At 45.7% G+C, this 26,695-nt stretch overlaps 1 protein-coding gene across 1 annotated transcript in view; it reads right to left on the bottom strand.

Moving 5' to 3' along the window:
• Positions 1 to 26,695, bottom strand: part of LOC147700598 (transient receptor potential cation channel subfamily V member 6-like) — a 197,134-nt gene that overhangs the window by 107,195 nt on the left and 63,244 nt on the right. Inside the window, exon 2 of the mRNA XM_086928457.1 lies at positions 24,440 to 24,537. Coding sequence (XP_086784583.1) covers positions 24,440 to 24,537 — 98 coding nt within the window. The remainder of the gene's footprint in view (positions 1 to 24,439; positions 24,538 to 26,695) is intronic.

Genomic DNA, 26,695 nt, shown 5'->3' with positions numbered 1-26,695 from the left:
GGGGAGGCTCTTTTGTTGATTGTCAGAGGCACTTAATATTGTTTTATTTCTCCGTTTTCTTTTTTTTTTTCAATCCGCTTGTTCTTATTTGGGGGGGAGACCCCCCAAGCCCCCTTTTCTTATAGTTCCTTTTTCTTAATGATGAACACGTAGGATGAAAGAACGAAGACTGGAAGGAATGAACGTTGCATGGTAAAGACGGTCGTGGAATGCACCCGCGTTGAAAAGACGTTTGCGTGGTAAGTGAACCGTAGTAAACGTCACGCGTAGTAAAGACTTCGTAGTAAATGATGTTTCCCGTAGCAGCCAGTGGATGGACAATCGGCCTAGAATAAAGACGTGCCTTCGATACTGCATGATGGATTCATCCACTAAAGAGATGGTCATTCCGTTTCTTGCCCAAATACCCATTTTTAAATATAACTAAAAGCAAATCACAGCGCTCGAAGAAAACCATAGAGGACTGGAACTCCCTGATGGCTCTTTCAAAGCCCCATAGGGTGCAGAGGAGAGTAATCTCTGGAAGAGGATTCAGAATATAGGGACAAAAAAGAAAATCCCTGTTTTAATAAAAAATCTGACAACTCATGGTGAAAAACCAGAGGAGGAGCATAACTGAACTGCTCGGAAGGAAGATCAGAAAAGGCTTCTGCACAAGTGTCCACCATCCCCTAAATGTGATCACAAGCAGCAACAGCACCTGTGAAAACAAGCCCTAGAAGGAGATCACTGTAGGACGAAAGCATTCGGTTTGACATGTTTTGAGTACCAGTTGATGCTCCAAAGACAGATTCAGGAATCAGACCAGACTCCTTCATAGATTTATATTGTTCAGCAGATGTGAAAGTTTCCCCTTCCCACACTTTTTCTACAGTATTGAACAGAACTCAGATTGGTCAATGTATAGTAACCAAGTTGGTCTTTCAAGGATCTATTGAAATAATTATAAATGCACAGAATGTGTGCTGGAAAAGAACTAGCATTTAACACCTTGCCTGCGGCGCCGATTCTGCCCCGGTGCTGAACATTCCATTCGCTGGTGTGGTCGTGACGGAACCATTCCATCATCCGCACAGCCCAACTGTGAGGCATGACGGAATGGTTCCATCACATGCATCGAAGGGGTTAAATTCAGCTCTCAAAGAGCCTGAGGGCATTTCTCAATGTTCATCTAAAAAAACAAAGAGTTCATCACAAAATGTATCACTTGCTTAAATCTTTAAAAAACATCTTGTGATGATTAGGAACATAAGAGGCCACACTGGAGATGAAAACATGAAATATAATCCTGAAGGGCTTATCTAAGCTTCACGTGGAAAATATAATCTTCAAGAAAAATCCATCTTCATGGAAAGATTCAGCCTCCTGCGGGACGGCATGAAGCGGGCTGCCTCGGGCAACGGCTCTTCCTCCTGAGGGCAGTTCTGTAACCTTCAAATGTGTACCTGAAACTCTAGCAATCTACTTTAAAACAATAGCCACGTTTCTCCGGCTTCCACTGGTCCAGCAGGTGCAGTGCACTGGGGTTCAGAGGGCTCAGGAGCTCACTGAACCCTAATTATTGCTGTATTTCACAGTTCGAAAAGTGCCTAGGGTCTATTTCCTATCCTGCACTGGGGCCCATGAAACCCTGGTGAATGGCAACACTACGGTGTGAATGTAGCACTTCCACCACAGGCAGGGGGTGTTTAGAGTACCACGTCTTACTAAAATGAGCCCTTTTGTTGTTCATTGTTGAAAAGTGGTAGTATGAGAAAGTGACTCTAACAGAATTCACAGAACATTATTCAGGGGCCTATTTATGAGTCAGTTTGCGTAGCTCTTGCACCACGCAATGTGGTGCAAGAGTGGATCAAACCGTATATGCGATTATGAAGCCACGCAAAGCCACTTGCTCCATAAACCTGGAGGAAGGCAACGGATTGCAAACCATTGCATTGCCTTGTTCACCCCTGGGATGGCGTTCCATGGGCTTTGTGTGTGTGTTCCCGCGCAACTCCCATGGTTTTTGACGCATTCCCAGATTTTTCTGAAATGGTAGAACTGGCAATGCACCAAAAAGATACACCTTCTCAGGGTAGGCGAAATGAGGAGAAATATCTTCATTTCTCCTCGTTACTTCCTCCTTTTATGTGGGCCACATTCTGCAGCACACATAGAAATAGGAATTTGCCTCTCAGGATTGCTTTTGCGCAGGAAGGCAGTAGCGGCTGCCGGTCAATTAAAACAAGTAGGTCGGGCCAGGGCAGGGGAGGAGAGGAGAGTTTGGAAAATAAAATAAAATTAAAAAAAAAATACATTAATCTGCAGCTCTGCTTTTGCTGCCAACTTCCTTGTTCCTCCTGCTCCTCACGTCCCAGAAGCCGTAAGTGGATAGGCCTATGGGCACAGGCTCCCCACTCAATCCAGATGCTGCTTTATAGCATGAATGCAGCACCAGTATTGGTCCGAGGGGCCTCGTTTTTTGCTCAGACGGTACATGGGAGGCTGTGGAGTTTCTCCAACTCAGCTGTACAATACAGCCGGGTTGGAGAAACATAAGTGTGCATGTGTGTTTGGCCGGCCGAGACAGCTGGCCACACATATGCGCACTTATAAGTGCAGAGTACTACCCCCTGTCCTGGCCGGGCCCCACCCCTCCGGTCGGATGAAAGTAACTCCGACAAAGATAAATAAAACGATAATAACAAAGTGTTATTATTGCTTTATTTATCATCTGCTAACAATGGAGCAACACTCATGCGCCATTATGGAGGAGCCGCCCCTGCAGGAGGGTGTCTCTTCCTGCACAAAAATAATCCTGCATGCAAGGCAGGCACCCTCAGGGCTCCCTCATTGGTGCTGGGCTCCCAAAAGGGCACTAGGGCAGAGGAAAAGTAGGAATGTGCTGAATTGCCTTTAATACGGCACAATCCTGCCCTTTCCCTGTCACGCAGCGCAGCGAGGTGGCTTGCGGCGTTGCGCTGCGTGACATTGTCGTAAATAGGCCCCTCAGGTTTATTCAAAACGACACCCTCAGATCGGAGCTGAGAAATGTTCAGTGGGAACGTAGTAACCTTCCGTCCTCTTCATGAAATCGGCTATTCCTTTCAAAGTAAACTTTCTACACGAACAAAGGTCTGTAAGCATAACCTGTGAATGGAGGGCTGGTGGAAAATTCTGTCATTACCCGCACAATTCGACAGCATTTTATGCAGACTGCATACAACTATTATTTTCCTGAGTAGAACTGTCACGAATTGTTTTGAATATTCACTGTCAACAACTAACACAATGTTTCCATCCAGAATCTTCAAATGAGCTCATGGTCTGGAGCTGTTACAATGTTCTTCACTCAATTGTAACAGAGTTTCAAAGGGGAAGAGGGTTTTCCACAAGCAGATGAGCTGCTGGTCTGAGGGCAATGTATCCATCCTCCCTAAATACCAGGTGAAACTCTTTCCAACCCTCACTGACAACCAGTCTTGTGGCACAATTTAGAGATGTCTCCAAAAGCAAGGTTACATAATGTAGATATTGTGGTGTACATGAGCTAGCAACACATTTTAAGAATTGATATTTTATGTTGCACTTTTAGAACATATTTTAACACATACACATAAGTGCAAAAATGTATTGCTTCATGGATAGGCAGAAAGGAAAGCTTGTTATTCAAAACCTTCACTTCCGCATTCCTTTGCATCCTTTTCGAAAAGTTCATTACTAAGACATTTTGCAGTGGGTTTTAACTTCTTGGTGGAGCCTCTGTCACAATAGCGGTAGCTCCCGGGAAGCAGCAGTGGGGCAGGGAGGGGAGAAGAATGGGAAAAGGGTGTGGGGGGGTTGGGGGGGGGGGCGGGGTTTAAAATGGGGGGGGGGTGTCACATCTGCCCTGCCTGCCTGCCGGCATTCACCTCTCCTCCGTCTTCCGTCCTTTTCCTGGCTTCTTCTCTGAAAAAGGAAGCACCCGGGCTTACAGGCTCCCCATAGCCAATGACAACGCTGTAATGCAGCGTTGTGATTGGTCTGAGCGCCGTGATTCACCGCTAAGCCAGGGAATGGGAGCCTGGGAATGTTTTCTATCCAGGCTTTAATGCAGCCTGGGTGGAGAACATGTAAAGTGCGCATGAATGTTTGGCTGGCCCAAGAGGGCCGGCCAAACAGTCATGTGCACTTAGTGTGCCCATTTCTCTTCCCCCTGATCTGAGAGCAGGCAGAGCATATGCGCCCCGACCAGACGCTGCAGCAGGAGCAAATAAAATGGCAATAACAGTGAGTTAATATTATTTTTCCTATTTTTTCACTGCAAAAAGCAGTGGGGCGACACTCCTCCACCTTAGCGGAGGTGCCACCACTTCTCTGTCGCACTTTGGCGTCCTCTTCTTGTAAGTAAGCAAGTATGAGCAGCGTGCACCCAGTTGGGGAGACCTCCGTATTTCACAGCTGTTGTGGATACCAATATAACCTGGTATGGCACACGCCACAGAAGCTCCAAGCATGACTTGCTGCTTAACCATGACCTAGTAGCTGGGACTGAGGTCATGGCAATGCTCCTGTTGAGGTGGGGCTGTAGTCTGTCCAACCTGATGTGACAGAGAATACACCACATCAGCCATTTCTTTGCAGTGATCAAGAATCATTTTTCCTGGTCGGGAAAGCGTCAACCCAACACAAAAAGATGCACTCAATCACTAAGAGATATCTCAACCCATTTCACTCAGGTATCTCTATAAAGTCCAGCTGCATCCTGTTAAAGGTTTATCCCGATCTTCCTATGTGACTCAGTGTTATTGTTGGTCTTTTGCCAAAATTGTACTGTTGGTACACAATGCTTATGTGACACAATGCCATCAGTCTGAAACTTGGGTTAAACCATGTTTTCCTGAACAAGAGCCCCATGTCGTCACTCACTACATGTGCAGGCCCATGATAATGTCTCGCCATTGGAGGTAACAAGCTATCTGGCAACATAGGTCTTTCATCTCCTGATACCCAAATGTCATTCTCATCTCTTTTAACACACCCTGCTCTAATCCAGCGCTGCTGTTCAGCTTCTGACACTTCTTCCCATAATCTCTTAACTTCCTCCCATGTATCAATTTCAGTCAACAACATATATCAATTTGTGCCATCCAATATTTCATTGTAGGTCCCCCCATTAGGTGTGTAAACATTCAGAGCACAGTATCTTACAGTGTCCTCGGCATACCTATCGCCTACCGTCACAAAATCGGTGCCATTGTGGTGTGAAGTACACCACTTCACAAGCACAATCTGGGCAAGTAAGTGATTGTGTACCCTTTCACCTTTGCAGATTGGGGACACCAAATAGGTCATAAATCCATGTTGAGACGATAACTGTCCAAAGTTGAGAACAACACCAAAGTCATACGGCTATCAGTGAGAATGGTCACTCTCAGCTGGTCTGAAACATGAATGCTCGTGTAAGAGCAATCAATTTGGCCACTTGTGCTGGAAATTCTCTTTGATGCCAGGTGGCTTGAGCACACCTGAGACAGTTCGGAAGGTGTAGGCAGCTCTCAAGTTTCCATCATGGTCTGTAAACAAGAGCCATCAACAAACATCACACAATCTGATTCAGATAGAGGCCCATCTTGCATGTCAGGTCTCGGCTTGTTGCATAGTTCAGTAACATCAAGACAATCATGCTCAACTTCAATTATCTCTTTTCCAGGTACAGGAAAAATAGTAGCAGGATTGAGTACAGTGCATCTCCTTACAGTAACTCATTTTCAGCACCAAGTATGACTTGGTCAGGCACTGGGTTGAGGCAAGACCTCAACAGAATGGGGGACACAAAGTGTCAAAGAATGACCCATGACAGTGCTCTAGCACTGCTCTATACTGATGCCTGTGGAAGCCATAGGTTTAAGACAGAAAGGCAAAGCAGCAGCTACTGGAGCAAGTGTGACTGAAATGTAGGCAATGGGTCTGCAAGCATTCCCGCGCATCTGAGATAGCACGGAGAGAGCGCAGCCCTCCCTTTCAATGCAAAACAATTCAAAACATTAATTATAATCAGACATTTCCAGTGATGGGGCATGGCAGACCCAATCCCTCAGCTCTGAATGGCACACATGCAGCTGTTATCCCATGGTACCGGATCTGACAGATCCTTGTGTGTCAGGCTATGTAAAGGCTTGGCCACTAGGGAAAAGTTGGGAATCCAATGTCGACAGTAGCCCACCATTCCGAAAAACATCCTGACTTCTTTCTGAGTTCTTGGTGGATTAATTTTCAGATTCGCCAAGACTCTCTCTTGTGACAACTTCCACGCTCCTTTCTCAATGTGATCTCCTAGGTACGGGACTTCCTTCTTACAGTACTGCAACTTGGTCAGGGACACTTTATATCCATTTTTAGCTAAGTGATTCAACAGAGCAATTGTATCTCATTTGCAAGCCGTCGGTGCATTTGATACCACCAATAAGTGTCAATATATTGCACTAGAACTGAGAGATAGGACATCACCAGAGACTCTAGATTCTTTTTGAGTATTTGATTGAAAATGTATGGGCTCTTATACTCTTGTGGGACTTGGCACCAAGCTAAAACACGGCTGCCAAACCAAAATGCAAGAGCAATTGGCTGTCCTTATGCAACAGTATAGTTGAGAAGGCTTGGCACAAACCAATGACAGAGAACCACTCAGCCTCACTTGGAATCTGAATCAAAATCACAGCTGGATTCTGTACCACAGGACAACAAGCATTTGCAATGCAATCAGTCTCGCCTTTGGGACCGTATATGTATTTAGCCATGCAGCATATTAGTCTGGATGCTAAAACATCTATTGTTCTTTAACATGGAGGGAAAGTAAGCACCAAACTGTGTGAAACACTATATATGGAAACATATGGAGAGAAGTATTGACTTTCAGCAGGAAATGGTATAGTCCAAAGCTCTGTTTTTAATATAAAATCAGGGCCTTCGGTTGTCATATCAATGAAAATACAAGATTTGAAAAAAATATTATTGTCTACAGGTGTTCGTGGAAGACAATTTCAATGGACTGGAATCTAGAGAATGCTAAAGTGATTCCGGTATTTTACTGACCTTTGCCTGTCGTTTTCTATCAAGAATGTTAAATAGAGGCAGTTGCCAGAAAAATTTTAAAAAAGAAAGTCCCTCAGCAGAAACCAATTCTGCTATTTTACTGACCTCTACTGGTCGTTTTCTATCAAGGCAGTTAAATAGAGGCAGCTGAACAGAAAAAAAAGAGTCCCTAAGCAGAAGCAGACAAATCCTAGGGCTGATATCCAGAGCCCACAAAGTACATACACATATAAAAATTTACTTAAGTATATACAAGAGGTCTTTAATGCTAGACCTAAAAATTGAGCCAACCTTATTCAAATCCTGCACTATGTGGTTCTTGTCATTGAGTTTCTGCAAACCCAAGATGGATGAGTTACGTGTACTCACCATAATCTCCTTCAGGGGGCCTTGCTCAATCATTGAGTCAATGAGAGGAGGAATCCCAGAAATAGTTTCAGGGGTCAGATTGTATAGCTAGATTCTTGGGTACTCAACATTAGTCTTTACTGATATGTGGGCTGGTTAAACACACTTTATGAGACCCATATCTTTCCTTGAAAAGTCCTGCACTTCAGCTAACACAGTGTCTCTTAGCTCTGGTGACAAATCTTTTCTCAACTTGAGGTACAATCCAATTTCTGATCTCTCTCTGGCAAGTTTAACCCCTTTGGTGCTCATGACGGCTCCCAGCCCTCATGAGTCACGGTGGGCGTGTGCTGATGACGGCTGGGAGCCGTCACAACCACGCCCGCGATCAGAATGCTCAGCACCGGCACGGAATTCCAGCCGCAGCCAAGGTGTTAAAGGCAATGTCTTCATCATGAGTTTAAAACTCAGTTATACATGGTGTGCAGGAAATGAAACCATGTAGTTTGCACAAGAGATCACGTCCAAGCAGATTTACAGAACTCGAATCGCACACCTCAAACTGGTGATTCTTTTCAAAAGACCCTATTTTGACAGGTACTACTTCTGAAGCAGGATTAGTTATTTATTTATTCTCAACTCGTACAACTTGGATTCTTTGTCCCGAGAGTGATAGATTTAGAACATCTGCTGTTCTCGCAGTAGAGTGGGTAGCACCAGTATCAATGACGAATGATATGGGATAACCATTTATCTCACCATCCATGTATGGACAACTCTGGTCCATCTCTAAAGTTGTGCCAAGTACGCAATCCTCCTCCCTCTCAGGCCCAGTCCTTGTGACAGGTCAGAGCAGTAATAATCATCTGTTTTTTATCATAGAGCACTGTTAGGACGTACCCTGATTCACAAATGTATTGGTGTTTACATTGGGAACTTGATTCACATTATATCTCTGGACATTTGCATTTTATGGCACTGAGGCTTGTGGATCTGCATTACCTGATCTTGACATACATTGGGATTGTGAACTCCTTGACTCTGTACTTACTGCATCTGAATCATATTATTCCCTTGAGATTGCACAAATCCACCATTCTGAACCTGATTCTCATTAGCCAAGTTACCAGCATTAAATTGACCTTCCCGTTACCTCTACCCTCACCTGCTGCATACGTGGCATGGAATGGATTCCTTCAACGTCACCACATCAGTCCCTGTACTCTGATCAGTTGGGGCACCACGCCTCATACCTTGTGTTTGAAATCCATTTCCACCTTGCTTAATAGGAAATTTCTGCTGATACTCGCACTACATGGTACCAGCATTCCCAACAAACTGCTGATTCTGACCTCATTGTGCAGCTTTCATTTGTGCTACCATTAGCAATTTGTCATTGCAATATTTTGCATATCTCAATATCTCGTCAATGGGCTTGTTCTGCAAACAAATCAAATGCTGCTGAATCATGAAACTAACCTCAATCCTCAACCCATACACACATTTGTAAAAAAGAGAAATGTTCCATGTCTTTTGCCTCCACAGTCTGTGTCCCACTTAACTGTTTAAATGCCTGCCACAGTCTCTCATAGTTCGCATGTATTGACTCTTTGGACTCTTGGGTTGTTCTGTCAATCTTGACCCAATCAATCTCTTTGGGAGATATTTTTGATTTAAAAAATGTAATCACCTGATTATACTTTTTCATCATCTCCAGAGAGAGAGCATGTGACATATGACGTCTAATCAGCTACTTCTTGGGCCAATCCACAGCACCTTTACATTCAACCACAAGTCACTTGGAACCACAATTTCAAACAGTGTATGCAAACCATTCCACAGAACTTTGGGTTCTTTACAAATCGATCAACATGTCTATACTATTCCACTGGGTTCTCTCTCAATTTTGGAAAAGCATTTGTGAATGACACCGGATCAGTCCAGCTCCAAGGTATATGGACATAACCTCCTCCAATCAATCAATCATAGCATTTGTATAGTGCGCTACTCACCCGGAGTGGTCTCAAGGCACTGGGGGGGAAAAGGGGCGTCTGCTGCTGCTCGAGGAGCTAGGTCTTGAGTTGCTTCCTGAAGGAAAGATGGTCCTGTGTCAGCCGGAGGTGGATGGGGAGGGAGTTCCATGTCTTGGCTGCCAGGTAGGAGAAGGATCTTCCTTCGGTGGTGGCTCTACGGATGCGTGGAACGGCGGCGAGGGTAAGGCTGGTGAAACGTAGCTGGCGGGTGGGAGTGTAGAAGGTCAGGCGGTTGTTGAGGTACTTGGGTCCCAGGTCGTGGAGGGCCTTGTGTGCGTGGGTGAGGAGTCTGAACGTGATCCTCTTGCTGACGGGGAGCCAGTGCATGTCTCTCAGGTGTCCGGAGATGTGGCTGTGTCGGGGGATGTCCAGGATGTGTCGTGCGGAGGCGTTCTGGATGTGTTGGAGTCGTTGCCGAAGTTTGGCTGTGGTTCTGGCGTTGAGGGTGTTTCCGTAGTCCAGTCGGCTGGTGAAGAGTGCCTGGGTGACCGTCTTCCTGGTTTCGGTGGGGATCCACCGGAAGATCTTTCGGAGCATACCAGGGTGTTGAAGCAAGATGACGAGAGGGAGTTGACTTGTCTGGTCATGGAGAGGGAGGAGTCCAGGATGAAGCCCAGGTTGCGTGCGTGGTCCGTTGGCTTGGGAGCGGTGCCCAGGGCAGGGGGCCACCAGGAGTCGTCCCAGGTGGAGGGTGATGATCCCAGGATGAGGACTTCCGTCTTGTCCGAGTTCAGTTTCAGGCGGCTGTTCTTCATCCACTCGGCGGCATCTTTCATTCCTTCGTGTAGGCTGGTTCTGGCGGTGGCGGGGTCGTTTGTGAGGGAGAGGATCAGCTGGGTGTCGTCGGCGTAGGAGATGATGTTGAGGTTGTGTTGGCTTGAGATGGCTGCGAGGGGGCTAATGTAGACATTGAACAGGGTGGGGCTGAGTGATGATCCTTGTGGTACGCCGCAGGTGACTTCGGAGGCCTTAGGTCTGAACGGGGGGAGGCGGACTCTCTGCGTTCTTCCGGAGAGGTACGAGATGATCCATTCCAGTGCCTTCTCTTGGATTCCGATATTGCTGAGCCGCTGTACTAGGGTGCAGTGGCAGACAGTATCGAACGCTGCAGAGAGGTCCAGGAGGATGAGGGCCACCGTTTCCCCGTTGTCGAGCAGGGATCTGATGTCGTCTGTGGCTGCGATGAGGGCGGTCTCGGTGCTGTGGTTGGCTCAGAAGCCGGACTGCGAGTGGTCGAGGGATCCGTTCATCTCGAGGAAGGCGGCAAGCTGTCTGTTGACGGTCTTCTCGATGACCTTGGCAGGAAAAGGGAGGAGCGAGATGGGACAGTAGTTCTTGAGGCCGGTGGGGTCTGCCGTTGGTTTCTTCAGGAGGGCGCTGAGTTCGGCGTGCTTCCAGCTCTCCGGGAAGGTGGCGGTGTTGAAGGAGGTGTTGATGATGTCCCGGAGTTGAGGTGCGATGGAGTCCAGGCGCGGAGGGTGGTGGTGGGGAGCGTTGGTTCGGCGGTTGGGTACGTGGTCTGTGCGCCAAAGTTGTTGTGTATGTCAGCGATCTTGCTGTGAAAGAACGAGGCGAGTGAGTCGCAGGGGTCTTGCGAGGGGGTGATGTTGTTTCCGGCGCTGGGGTTGGAGAGCTCTTTGACGATGCCGAAGAGTTCCTTGCTGTTGTGGGCGTTGTTGTCTAGTCGTTCCTTGAATGCTGTCTTCTTGGTGGTGCGGATCAGCTGGTAGTGTTTTGCGGGTGGTGTGCTTGAGGGCAGTCATGTTGTCTGTGTCTGGTTGTTGCTCCAGGCTTTCTCGAGGGTACGACAGTTCTTCTTGGAGTTCTTGAGTTCGTCGGTGAACAAGGAGGCTTTCTTGCTGCCGTGTCTGCTGGGAGGGGTCTTCAGTAGTGCGAGGTTGTCTGCGCAGATGGTGATCCACTGTGTGAGGTTGCTGGCTGCTTCATTGGGGTCCGTTGTGCTGCCGGGAGGGTTCTGGCTGAGGGAGGTGGTGAGTTGGTTGGCGGTGATCTTGCTCCAGCTCCTGCGGGGCACCTGTTGTGGGTGGTGGTGGGTCGTGGTTCTTCTGAAGCTGAAGTGGATGCAGCTGTGGTCCGTCCAATGAAGTCCGGTGGAGTGGCTGAAGGAGATGTGCTTGCTGGAGGTGAAGACGGGGTCAAGAGTGTGGCCGGCGTCGTTGGTGGGGGTGTTCACCAGTTTCTTGAGTCCGAGGCTATCCAGCAGGGTGGTGGTGTTGGTATCGTTGTTGTTCTCCAGGTGGAAGTTGAAGTCCCCTAGGAGGATGTAGTCAGGGGAGGGGAGGGTGTGCGGGCTGATGAAGTCTGTGATGACTTCGCTGAATTGTGTGCGTGGTCCTTGGGGTCTGTAGATGAGGGTGCCTCTGAGGGTCGTCTTGGGGTCGGTGTGTATCTGGAAGTGGAGGTGTTCGGTGGCGGTGAGGGTGTCGTCGGAGTTGGTCGTGATGCGGATGGTGTTCTTGTGTACGATGGTGATGCCTCCTCCGGTCTGGTGGACGCAGTCCCTCCTGGTGATCTTGTACCCGTCCGGGAGGGCGATGGCGATGTCGGGGGCCGAGGAGGCGTTCATCCAGGTTTCCTTGAGGAAGGCGACGTCTGGTGACGTAGTGTCGAGGAGGTTCCAGAGTTCCACGGCGTGTCTTTGGACGGAGCGGGTGTTGAGCAGGATGCACTTGAGGTGGTTGTTGTTGGTGCTCGGCTTGGCAGGCGCGGTGCAGGTTCGGAGGCAGGTGAACTTGCAGGCTTTGCAGGTGAAGGGTCCGTGGGTGTGTTTCGGGGTGGCTCGGTAGCAGGCGTGGTTTCGGGCGGCGTTGAGTGCGTGGAGGGTGGCGGCGGCGTAGGTCCGACGGGTGGTCTTGCATCGGCGGGGGCCAGGGGTTCTGGCGCGGTCTAGGTGCAGACGGGCTTGCCTTTGGCGCGCCTTTGGTGCACAATTGGCGTGCCCGTTGTGCGTACCCGTGGGCGTCATAAGTAAGGAGCCGGGAGGGAGGAGCAGCTGGGTGGCGGGAGCGGGGCGGCGAACGGGCTGGAGGGGGCGGGGCTGCAGGGAGGCAGCGGCGGGAAAGTAGGCGGCTCAGCGGCGGCTGGGGCGTCCGGCGACTGAAGCAGCAAAAGCAAGGCAGGAGCGGCAGAAATCGAGGCAGGAAGCAGCGGTGTGTGGGGGCGACCTCGCCTAGTTACAGGCTCAGCAGGCACTTCTCTTTGGGGAAGCATGTATCTATCCTTATCCTCCACCTGTTATGGATGGAGGAAGTTCTAGCCTGACCTTTCTTGGTCACTTTTTATTTTCCCATCTACTTTCCTATCCGCCCAACTCACTCCATTTTTTCATATATCCAAATAATTCCTTGATCGGTAATTTAAATCCAGGCCACCTCATGTTTGAGAGAGCTCTGTCACCAAAGTTTAACTGGTAACTCCTTTGTAAGGTTTTAGATTTCTACAAGTCAATTCCATATCCATGATCCAATTCAGATAATCTTTCATGAGCCTGTCCTGCATGTCTAGCAATATATTTATACAGGAACAATAACGTATCATCCTGATAAGCATTCCTTTGAGATATGTCAAGAGTTTTGATTATCATTTCCTCTAATTGTACTTTCAGTTTTGCCAAATTTATGATCCTCTCTCTCTTTGGGACCTGAGCATTCCTTCCACTCGTTCCAGAATTCCCACTACCAGTCGGGGTGTCTATAGTGCTGAGCCAATCAGCAAATTCTCATGCTGTAGACCTGGTTATTCTGCTGGGGTATTGACAATTACCTCTTTGCTAAAAGAACCGCTATTCTCATTAGGTGGTGAGTTCAATAGAGACATGTCAGAAGCTAGCGTTCCCCCTAGGCATCTCTGGCCGAGGAGTACTGTAGTTCACATTTGGAAGCTCATTCGTGCTAGGCATGAAAAAAGATGTTGATCTCTGAGAAAATCTCCTAGTTGGGTCAAATCTTCTCTGATTTAATGTTGGGTCTGCATTCCCTGCACATGAAGTATTCACTTGTATTGGAACCATAGAAGTCTGAGAAATGAGTCTCATTGTTGCAACAATCGCAGGATCAACAACATCGATCCCCACCGTGACTTCTGTTATCATCCATTCAACCACCCAACCAATCACAGACAAACTATCTGTTCTTGACACAGAGAGTGAGCGGGCCAGTGGACCAGCGGCTGCAGGAAGTGTGAGCGCTGGAAACCTACGGACGCCAAGGGATAGCGCTGCGACAACACTCCTGTATACACTCCTGTACATATCTCCAACTGTTGTTCTGTCAGCCGCCGCGGCAGCAGGTAGTGTGAGCGCTGGAAGCAATAGGAAGCGCTGTGACAACAACACTCCTGCACATGACCCCAACGTTGTTTGTGCCGTCATAACCACCACCACACAAAATACCATAAATGACAGCAGTGACAAGCCTTAAACAAGCCATAAAAAAAGAAGGGTCAAAGCGAGCAAAGCAAGGACCTGTAAGGAGGAGGTTCATACTGTATCTGACCCGCGCTCGATTCGGAATAAGGAAAAGCGGGACAGATACGGACCCCCTCAAGGATGCTAGCGCCGACTAGCACGCAGACAGTCGCGACACCTTCCAAGTAACCCAACCAGCACCCGCACTAGCGGCAGGAGAACACGAAAACACGGAAAACAGCCCTAACCCACAGAATAACAAAGCAAACCATCTGGGACCACTTGAGGAGTAAGATGAGATCCGGGAGGCCGAGAGTAAATCCACCAAGGAATATTAGGAAGAAAGCCAAGGCCAAGATCAAATCGCCTGCTCACATTCAGCTAGCCGACCAACCTCCTAGTCTAATATCTCCTATCTACTCGATCTTTGGAGCAGCGAAACCCTGCGGGAAGTTTACATTTATGAAGGACCCGATGTCAGTAATTTATTCAACGCCGACAACCCTAACCGGCCTACAGAAGCCAATGACTCCGAACATCTGTAGCACAAAGACGGAGACAAAGGACACGTCGGCAGTTCAATTAGTCCAATCAGTCACACCCACAATGCGGAATTGAGACGCATTATAACTACGTGGAACAAGCTTATGATCCAACGAAACGCATTATGCAATGTCAAGCCCAAGTCCACAGGGACAACAATACGCATGAACCTGTAGTACGAGCCGACGCAGAGGAAAATATACCAGCAACACGAGCCTCAAGCACAGCTCCAGACATTACGTCTGAAGGCTTTATAAGCAATGTATTACCAAACAATAGCGAACTGAACTTAATCATGCCTAGCAATCAGCGACCAGACAGCAAAAGGGACAGTCCTTCTAATAACAACCAATGTGTCCCATCGGACAGAGCTTACCTAAATAATCATTCAACTCCTAGACCGGTTTTACGTTCAAACAAAAGCCTAAATCAGAAGATAGCGAAAGCGAAATCAAAAGACTTGTACCTGGCACAGAAACCGGAAACTACAACAACAACTACCAATGACAAGCCCTTAAGACACAGGGATCGCCTGTCAATTAACACACCTCAAAGTGACACAGACGAACCCAACACAAGCAATAAAGTACTACTTGCTGCGCTGGAGGACTTAGTAATAACAATTCATGACTCACAGTCAGAAATTTTGCCTATTTCGCCAATTACAGGTCCACTGACCAATAGTCAGGCGAAGACCCTCAGCGTAACGAAACCTGCACAGGGAAACAAACCATTTACACATACAACCAACTGTGGTAAGGACAAGGGCAACTCAAAGGAAGTGTCCATACTAGAGATCTCAAGTTCCCTGACACCAGACATAGTACCTACCGAAAGAAATTCCAATATCAAACTAAAACCAATCCAAGAACAGATACACACGATACCACCAAGCGACCAGATCGCACTGGAGCCGGCTATTGCTCTTAACAATAACAATGAACATAGCACACAACCAGAAGTCGAACCGGACACCAAAATCAACTTAGAATCCATATTTACATTACACAAGGCACTAGGACGCATATTGGAAACATCGATAAAAACTCTGAACATGCAGTCAGATAAGCTTGACGTACAAATATATTTAATGGGCTCAATAGCCGAGCACATACCCAGCATAAATAAAAAACTTGACGTAATGGCTGGCTCATTCAACATTTTAACAGAACAAGTCTGCTCAAGTCTGCCAACACACTCCTGCACCTGTCACCCAATATTGGAAAAACTCCAGGATCTGCCATTTATTTTGAAAGACATTCTGCAGGAATGTAAGCAGACTAATCTAACTGCCACTAGCACTCAATTGAATGATGACTTGATTTCCTTTGATGACAACGCGATTCAAATAAGTAATGCCTACAAGCCCAAGATCTTAGAGGCAACTAACATAGTCGTCCCCAACCAACAGCCGGCAGAATGTAACGACAAACACAACAACCTGAGCATTACTGTAATTAATAGATCAGAAAAGTTACATTTAAAATCTGACAACCCCTTGACCAACCAACAGAGCAGCGCTAAACCTGTTATCATGGACCAACCGCCAGAAGTCGACAGTGGAACAAAACTAACCAAACGTCAGAAAAAAAGGGCTAGAAGAAACAGAAATCAACGTCCAAGCAGCGAACTTGAGCACAAGCAGACGTCATCACTCTTCCCTATTTTCGAACAAGCCAAAGTGAAAAGCAAGAGTGTTACAACTACCGACCCATCTCATACGATGATACCCAAAGACACAAAAATCAAGGGTCAGAGGACGCCTGCAAAAACTGAGGCTCAAGTCGTGAGAATAGATCCTTCTAATAAGCGACAGCACAAAATTTCGCCAAACAAACCATTCTACCCAGCAGAGGCCACCCCCACAAAAGCCTTGTGCATAGGGAACTCTTCGGTCACAGAGCTCCGCGACCGGACGTGATCAAATGTCTCCGCTGATCAAGAAGACTCTATCGATGATCAGTCAAACAAGCCATTAGTAATTATTCAATCCGCATCGGGAAAACCCAAACTTCCCCCTAAACAGATCCCAAGTTCGCAGAACCGAAACAAGCAGCCCACGACAATCGAGAAAGAAACAACAAATGAAAAGTCTGGAAAAGACAGACCCAACATTCAGGTTGTGGAAAAGACAGCTACCAACGACACAGTATCTCCATTCCTAATCACCATTTCCAGTGTGGTCACAGAACCTGGCAGACGCTTGGCAATAAACGCGACTAGGGAAAATCTTGACCTCATCAGAGTAACCTTCCCAATTGACAGTAAGGGCGCCAACCCCGAAACCAGCAGGAAAGCAGGGGGCAGACGCCGCTCGGAGAACTTGTTTGACGCAAATGAGTGCCCACTAGCAACGAGGCAAGTAACAAGTAAAGCACGAGAAGAGAACCCATCAAGGGTACCTCACAAGCGACCCCTGCACAGCGTTCACTCCCCTTTTGGAAACTGCCACTCCGATAACATGAAAGTTTCTGGGTCTTGTAACCAAACGTACCATCGCCAAATTGTCAAAATTCGCGACAATCCACTAACGGCAAAGGAGGGAGTTTCCAATGCAGGAAAACTCCTTTTTGTTCCTGAATTCGAACAGCAAGGTTTGCAAGATCATTTAAACCGTGGGAACATACTTCGCTTAACATCAGCTATCCCTAGTCTCGGTTACCTTACTTCAGCAGACCTCCTGTCGGTTGAGTTTATAACATCGGAGGATGACCCAAAAAAAGAGTGCACAGTCACGACATGGAGGGAGGCTGGAATAGTAACCCACATTCTCTCTGAAATGGCCAAATTTAAGGAATGGGGAATCCTCTTGAAGGAAATGGTCAACGCAGCGTATCCATCTCCACTCCGAAGAAGGCAGACCAAGAGCGCAAACCTAGCACCGAGGAATTGACCAACGCACTCGATCCTTCAAGGAGCAAGTGGAGCCGAAGTAGCAGACCACGAGCATCCTCAGTCTCAACTGTTACTCTCAAATTGAACGCCCGGTAAGCCAACTAACACTGTAAGCCACATCATAAAAATCCTCTCCTGGAACATTGCCGGTCCTAAAGACATCATGAACAAAAACGTCAAAGCCGCTACTTGGGACCCATATGCAATTATAGCCTTACAGGAAACGTGGCAAACCGACCCAATTGACATACCCGGCCGCTTGGGCTACCACGTAAGCGCGACTCGCCTCCAGCGCTTTGGGCGAGCCCGTGGGGGCCTTTCTGTCTACATATCAACATCTTTAAAGATCAGAAAAACACAATCTCCTGATTCAACTGCGGACATGCAAATCTTAAAACTAGAGAGTACAACAACGGCCATAACCAGAACCAATTTTAATGAACATATACGCAAATAAAAAAAAATCTCCCAAAAAAAAACACTATTCCAACGTATTACCTCGGTGGTCACCAACATACGTTTGCAACACCCAGACTGGGAGATAATCCTCACGGGCGACTTCAAGTCAAACCTTCTACAAGTACCGGAGGACGAAGCCAACATCAATGCTGCAAATGAAATCTGGAACGTCTTGCCGCAGGCAGTCCCTCAGGCAGTGAAGAAGGACAAGAAGGGTAAACAACTCATGTGGGACCTCGAAAACCTCGGTCTCAGAGCACTAAACCGAAGAACTAATCAAGACAACCCTCCCTCAATGACCTACATAGGCCACAACTCCTGTTCGGTACGGGACTATGCATTTGTCACACTACCCCTGCTCAGTCAAATACAAGACTTCCATATCATCTGTTCCTTGGACAGCGATCACTCTAAACAACACTTTGAGATCTCGACCGAAATACCCAAACTCGAACCAGCTCCCATGTTACCAGGCAATCTTACGACCACCAATCTGAAGCGGCTCAAGTGGACAAGTGAATCCCTCCCACGAATAGCCAATGACGCCAAAAATCTATTAGAAGAGCTCCTGACTGAGAATGCCCTGAGCCCAGCCACTTGGAATAATTACTTGAAGCAACTTCCTAGGACCAGCTCAAGCAACATAACAAGATCCTCTTTTAAATTTAAGAACGCATTTAACAGATCAGTACTACCATTAAAGAGGCACTTGAAAAAACGTATACGTCAAGCACGTGGACACACCCAAAATGCCAGTGTCTGGTCAGCAGTACGCAAGGTCCGGACTCAACATAAGAAATTAATATGGACTGAAAAACAAAACCTCCAAAATGAGTTCTGGTCCAAATTACTGCACTCTCTAGTAAAAGAGAGAGGGACCCCAAAACCAAAGGGATAGGGTTCCACAGTTGACACAAGTCAAAGAATAATTCCCTTTGGGCGAATTAACACTAATACATAGGTACTTACAAACATACAGTGATCTGACCAATAACCAACATATAACAAGGAAGCAATGAAAATTGGTGAAAACTTCAATATATGTGAAAACACTCTGAAAGAATAAAATATTTAAAACAATTTATTAGCATACATTACATAAAACTGAAAATTGGGAAACACATACAGGACGGAAAAATAATCAATAAAATCAACATTCCAATAAAAAAGGAGCTACAGGGAAAAAGGACTAAACTCAAACACTAAACAGTTATTTTGAATTTTCCTTAATTTATCAACCCGGATTAACTCCTTGCATCGACGCGTTTCGGCGGTATATTCAGTTAGAACCCGCCTTCATCAGGACAGTGCGTATAAATGTTTCCCAATACTTCTCAAGCAAGCAAAGGGTCTAGCAGTGTATCATAAAGGGTATGCTGCCTCCTTATCGTTTAGTAGAGATATTCGTCCAGCGAATTATCTTCTTTAAATACACAGAATTCTGATTGAAAATAGTGGCGAAAACCTTTATCAAAGTTTCAGTATAGATGACAAATCCAGCGTTATCGCTGGTAGAAAATATTAAAAACGCTGTGTCCAATGCACGCGGTAAATCTATCATCAAAATCGATTTTCACTTTACAATGGAGCGTTTAGCCGGCAATACGAGCAGACATCCACGCGGGACGTTCGAGATCTTTATACAAAAGGGCCAACACGGAGGAAATTGCCTCGTGTCAGGTCGAGGGTATTTTACTGGAACCCTGAACCCCCGCAATGTCGCTAAACGCTCCATTGTAAAGTGAAAATCGATTTTGATGATAGATTTACCGCGTGCATTGGACACAGCGTTTTTAATATTTTCTACCAGCCATAACGCTGGATTTGTCATCTATACTGAAACTTTGATAAAGGTTTTCGCCACTATTTTCAATCAGAATTCTGTGTATTTAAAGAAGATAATTCGCTGGACGAATATCTCTACTAAACGATAAGGAGGCAGCATACCCTTTATGATACACTGCTAGACCCTTTGCTTGCTTGAGAAGTATTGGGAAACATTTATACGCACTGTCCTGATGAAGGCGGGTTCTAACTGAATATACCGCCGAAACGCGTCGATGCAAGGAGTTAATCCGGGTTGATAAATTAAGGAAAATTCAAAATAACTGTTTAGTGTTTGAGTTTAGTCCTTTTTCCCTGTAGCTCCTTTTTTATTGGAATGTTGATTTTATTGATTATTGTTCCGTCCTGTATGTGTTTCCCAATTTTCAGTTTTTCATTTATGTAATGTATGCTAATAAATTGTTTTAAATATTTTATTCTTTCAGAGTGTTTTCACATATATTGAAGTTTTCACCAATTTTCATTGCTTCCTTGTTATATGTTGGTTATTGGTCAGATCACTGTATGTTTGTAAGTACCTATGTATTAGTGTTAATTCGCCCAAAGGGAATTATTCTTTGACTTGTGCCAAATTACTGCACAACATCAAGAGAGCGGACTCGCTGGCTTTCTGGCTGCAAGTTAACTCTGTAAACCAGAACTGAATCGGAATGGTCTCAACACCTAACGGACACATTCTCAATCAATAACCAGAGCGCAGCTACCACCTTGCCCTTCGAAGCAACAGTGCGGGAAGTCACTGCCCCAGTCCATCAAGGGAACAGCGCAAAGGGTAATGGACCAACAGTATCATGGCCCAGGCATGATGGCGAACAAAGTATTTTAAAAATAATTGGGAAAAGTAGGCAAGACAGCGCCCCAGGCCCAAATGGCGTACCACAAGCCATCTACAAGATGGATCCGCAGTACTGAGCTAGTAAATTCAACTTACTGTTTCGAACAGTAACTAACACAGGTGGTATTCCCGAGAGTTGGAGGGGAGCTATTATATCCCCAATCTATAAAGGCGGAGAGCGCAAGGATCCGAGCAACTACTGCCTGATTGCCCTCCTTGATGCTGAATCAAAATACTACGCGTCACTGATATTAGCAGACCTGGCTGAATGGTCAGAAACAAACAGCAAAATACCACTGAACCAGACCGGCTTTCGGCGCGGCAAGGGTACAACAACGAATGCCATGGCCCTATGCCTTATTGCCGAGAAAAGTCTACAGAACTCCCATGACCTTTACACCGGTTTTGTAGACTTTAAGGCGGCATTTGACTGCGTCAACAGGAAAATGCTATGGGCAAAATTAAAACATCAGGGCCTACCGCACTCAATTCTCTTGCCCATTATTAACCTCTACACCGAAACCTGGATGCAGGTAAAAGTCGACAATGGGCGTCGTCTGACCAGGAAGATCTACACTGTTGACGGACTAAAGCAAGGATGCGTCCTGGCCCCACATCTATTTAATTTATTTATGAGGGACCTGGCAGAAAGCCTTGACAAGGTTAACGCGCATCCTTCCAGGTTAGGCACCCTTCGTCTAACGCACTTATCGTACGCGGATGATGTGGTACTGCTGAGCCAGACAAGAATTGGCCTTCAACGTCTGCTAGACGACTTGTCCGGCTACACAAAAAGGAACCTGTTAACAATAAACATCAAGAAAACAAAGACAATGCTCATATCACGACGACGCAAAAATCCGCCAACCTTCCGAATAGATAACGATCAGCTGGAATCCGTAAATAACTACAAATATTTGGGGGTATACCTAGATAAGCGCTTAAATTTCCTAGTGCACCTCAAAGCCATGGAAAGAAAGGGGGCCACATTACTGCACCCCTTCACCAGCTTGGCAGTTGAGCTAAAGGGCCCTCTTGTCTCCCCTCTGCTAATTACAATGAAAGCAAAATACTGCCTACAATAGCATACGGGAGTATTCTGCACCACGGGAAAAGCGCCACCCTCCTGGATAAAATACAAACTAAAGTCTACAAACGGGTCTTCTTGTTACCGAATAATTCTTCCCCAGCGCAAGTTAGACTTGAATTCGGATTACAATCTCAAAATTTACTGAAAAAATATGAGGCCATTAAATTTTGGTACAATGTCCGGAGGAACAAGGAGAACAAAATGAATGGTGCACTCTGGGGAGCGATCCAGACAAGCCCGAACTCTGAGTACTCAAAATACCTAAAGTTCTCACTAGAGGCAACTGAGCTCGGAGCATTGTGGGAAACAAAACTGCCCGTTCCTTCGTTTAACCAGGTAGTCAAAAGGATTGCTAAGAAACACTCGTTCCTCAACAACAAAATAATTTTTAGTACCCGGACTCACGCTTGGATGACTATTAAATCATACACAAGGCCCGCACCAGCACTTTATTTAGACACGGCATTCTCGTTGAACCATAAACGTAAATTTCTCCACTTAAGGCTGGGTATTTTACCTACAAGACTTGACCAACCTAGATGGAGACCACAAGCAACAACAGAATGTGACCTTTGCGGTGCAGGTAAACAAGACTTTATACACATAGTCTGTATTTGTCCAGCTATGTATCACGGACGGCGGCACTGGTTTAAGGACAAACTCAACGAGCTAGGACTCTGCACCTGCAGATCCGCGATAGTCCAGACCTTATGTTCAGCGGACGCCCAACTGATCTGTAGATTAGTAAAATTCCTGGCCAGTTTCATGGAAAAAACAAGGCACGCTGCCACTTGCCCAATCCCCATTGAGACTTATAACATTGTTGAAAGATAAACCTGTGCTCTAGAAAAGTTTACTGAAATTGGTTAGACTCTTTGCAACATAGTCCTCACACTTTTCTTTTATCTCCTTTCCCTTCCCTTATTTATTTCCTTGTCATAGTCTTAAAAGTTTGTTTTAAATGTTATAGAATGCCATAAATTGTAATGGTTTTAATTAACCGAACAATAAAGATTTACTTACTTGTTAAGTTAAATATGTGTGAAGACCCACGTCGATCGCCATAGTGTGACCTGGCATACCTTCGGGTAGTACCTCTTCCCCTTTTCTAAAAGGCACAGTCACATCTCCCATCATAAGACTTTTTAGTGCTTTAAAAATTGTATCTTTGATCAAAATATGAAAGATTCAAAAATGACCCACAATTCTCTGTTCAGCGATCACAACCAATACCAGTGTGGCTCTCTATGACGTATCTAACCATACTAGCTCGGCTCTACACCAACAAACCTATGCCAGCATGACACTCTGTAACATCAATCTCACCACTTGTAGCAGCTCACCCTCCTTTATAATTTCCACAAGAGCGCTTTCTGTGAAATTTACAAAACAGATTTAAGAAATTCCAACAACTATTTGCCTGCTCCTCTAAAGAAATTAAAGATTTTCACTCACATCAGTAACAGTTCTGAACAACAACTTCTGACCTATCCAGACTCACTTCACATGAAACCTCGACCAGCGAGATCTCACTCAGATTGGTACAGTTCTTCCCTGTGTACTGAGATCAACTCAACTATACCAAACACACCTCATTTCACAAAGATATAGTCCCTATCTCAATAATCCTGTCAACTAAGTCTCCCGACCAGCACAACAGCACAGCAGACAACTTCACCAAGTGTCTTCTAAGGTGACAACTTGACTTTTAGTCTCTGTATCCTGAGATCTTAGGACACGATGGACCCGTTAACCACTTCACCTTACTCTGCATTAAGCACCACAAACACACATCGATTTACAGGTTCTTGAAGCATTCTGAAGAGATCTTATCTGCAAAAATATGAAATCTAGTTTATAAAAACAAGAGTCTCTTAGGCAACTCTCCGAAGTACGCAGGGGTCCATTGCCTTTCTCCAGTCTCATGTTCTAGACTGCAACATTAGCAAATGATCCCACACTGGACATGATAACAACATCATCCTTTCTCACTCAGGCTAGGTGGTAACATTACTGAAAATACGTTTCATTTATCGCTCTGGCTCTCCCTGTTCTTTCATCAAGATATTTTTCTCAGGCTCTCTCCTTCTATCAATAGTACAGTAATCTATCTATTCTCAAACTAACAATGTGTGGGACAACCTGCAAGGAAAGTCATGCTAGCAGAAATGGAAAACAGTGTTTTATGTAGCATAGGGAATTGGCCTACTCAAGGCTGCAACATGTATTTACTCAGTGGTCCACATTTCATATGTGTGTGCATATTTAAACACAAATAAATGTAAAATCCTAAAATTATACATCTAAGTATGTCTAGGAACTACATTTTAAAGCAATATATGAAACATTAGTGCGCACATTACATAAATCAAAGTTGTTTCTAATAGAAATAAAATGTCATACCATAAGGAATGTTTATACTCAGACATCAAAACAGTAAAGGTCGGTTGAAGTTTTAAGGCACACATTATGTGAATCAATTTAGTTTTTTTATAGTGAATACATATCTACTAAGTAAGGATGGTTTATTCACCAAGTCCTCAAGGAACATATCATTTAATACAGTTAAGGCACACAGTATGAGTAAATACACTAATCCTGCAGTCCAGGCACATTTCCAATAATGTCAAGAGCAACACCTATTTTAGGATTGTTAGACCACGCGAGAAACATGTGCTGAGTGCACGTACATGTTTATGTATTTGTAACGTGTACAGTTGTAGCCAAAAGTTTGCTGCACCACTGCAGAGAGAGCTAATGTAGTGTCAAAAGCCAGATCTAAAATGAGCAAGGACACACTCAAACTATGGCTGGTGGTTAGGACTTTCTTACACCAACAAGGTATCCATAATAGATAAAGTGAGACATCACTCACTGGAAAGTGCAGGAGTGAGAAGTGTCAAGCTTACCTTTCTGAAAAGGGTCACAGGATTTGGAGTTGAGGAACTTAGAGATAGCTCTCACTTTGTTCTTCTTGGCTGCCAAAAACAGCGGCAGTTCCTCAATCCTGCAATATTCAAAAGATGGTATTAATACTCACTCGAAAAGCAATTGATTTAATTTAGTAGACACACCCGGTTTTAAAACAGTAATGGATTTGGTGCAGCTACTTCTTTGTGGCAACATTACGGTTTACACCAGAAGCTCAAACATTTGAACCACACCAGGGTCACGACTAGGGGAGGGTGGAACTCACAGAATTTGACTCTGCAAAATTCCACGGAGTTACATAAATACTCATGCTTCCAAGGAGTTCCACCAATGAGTGGAAATAGGCACGTGCACTGCTTGTGCTGTGATTGAGCACTGATAGCATGTTTGGGTTGAAAAATAAGCCCGAATGATACCACGGTATCATTTCGCTGCTAGTCAAGTAGACTTTCTCTTCGAGTGGCAGCTGTCTAACCACGACTGCGAGCGACTGCCCACAACCCCACACGTTAGAAGAATCTCACCGGATGTCCCCCTAGCGACCAGAAATCATGCTAGGAGATGCGTAAATATCGCACGCCAACTTACTGTTTTAGAGGCACGCTCGAGAAAAAAATCCTCCATGTGGCGAATGGTGGAATTGGGCCAGAACTCAGCGTTACTCTTGTAACCAAAATTCCACCAATTTCGCAGACGAAACTGAATATTCCGCCCACCCCTAGTTAGGATCAGACACAATTCTTCAAAGTACACACATGATTACCACTAAATGCTAGTATTGGTAGACCTACAAAAGTGTGGTAGAAAAGTTTATAAAAAACAATTATTGTCAGTTGTTACAAATGGATTAAATGAATGCTTATGTCAAAGATGATTGTACCCTTACCTTCAAGTATGGTATATTCATAGAGAGCAGGTAAATGTGAAATGGAGAAGCAATGTCAAGCATGTTTAGACCTGCCCAAGTGCAGACAATAAGGTAAGGTGGTGATGCTAGTCATTTTGTTAACCAAAGACATCCCAGTCTAGCTATCCATCATCACTGTTTGTCTGTAAAGGAAAGTGTCAGGGCACCACAGTAAACTCACCTGATTAACTGGCTTTCACCAAATACTGCACTCCTAAGTTTACCAAAATTGCAAGTAAACCCAAGACCATGTCCACGAGGTTTGTATGTTTGGACTATATTCGGCTTAGATCCAGAAGCCTTTCATTCCTCTTCATGCTCCTGTTCTGAACCTAACCGGGCCTCCTCCTCCATCTTCCACAGGAGCCTGAGTGGATACGACAACATCAAGCATGTTTGTGTTGCTTCTCAGATAGTACATTTTCAGAGTTCTGGGAGGGTGGATCAGCTTGGGTCTGGCACCCGGGTCCTTGCTATAAAACTCTGAGGTTTTTTCCAATGCTGCTTTCTTCAGGTCTGTGATGGGTGCTGTGTCTGGGCCCGCTCCACCCTACAGGGTCAGCAGCGATGGTGTCAAAATACTTCTGTCAGCCAACGCGTGTGTGTCGGCCTGCTGCATCGCCTGACCCAAGGTATTGAGGAGGATTCCTATCGCACTTGGTATCTTTCTTAAACCCAGGGTGAGCTCCATTGACATATCATGCAGAATCAATATTTAATCAATGAATCAGGGCTGCACTAGCCATATAGCCCATCAAGCATTTCCTGGGGAAGCTGGAGCCAAGGGGTCAGTTTTTGATGGTCCATGGCCAGTACTGGTTCCTCTTCTGCCCTCTCCATCTCCCCAGAGTATATTACAGCAGGGACAACTGGAGAGTGAGTGAGTGAGAGAGAGAGAGAAGAGAGAGAGAGAGAGAGAGAGAGAGAGAGGGAGAGAGAGAGAGAGGGAGAGAGAGAAGAGAGAGAGAGAGAGAGAGAGAGAGAGAGAGAGAGCGAGAGAGAGCGAGAGCGAGAGAGAGAGAAAGAGAGAGAGACAGAGAGGGAGAGAGAGAGAGAGAGAAATGTGAGGCAAAGAGAGCTGAATGTAAGAGAGACGATGGAGAGAGATCAGAGAGAGGAAGAAGGTAGAATGAGAAGAGAGCGAATTGATAATGTAAAGAGAGACAGGGGGAAAAGGAAGAAAGTGAGACAGTCTGCGTTGACCTTTTTGTCAGAGCTGCTTTTGGCTTTCAGTCTGGCCTGCACTGAATTCTTTACCTTTTTTCCAGGCCTTTACTCTGAACAATTTCAGCAGATTTGACGTGCTGGAAACTATCAGAGAAAAATT

The sequence above is a fragment of the Lissotriton vulgaris genome, chromosome 7, assembly GCF_964263255.1.
Source record: "Lissotriton vulgaris chromosome 7, aLisVul1.2, whole genome shotgun sequence".
Lineage (NCBI taxonomy): Eukaryota > Metazoa > Chordata > Amphibia > Caudata > Salamandridae > Lissotriton > Lissotriton vulgaris.
Note: the sequence above shows the minus strand (reverse complement) of the source record. Positions and strands in the feature narration are given on the sequence as shown.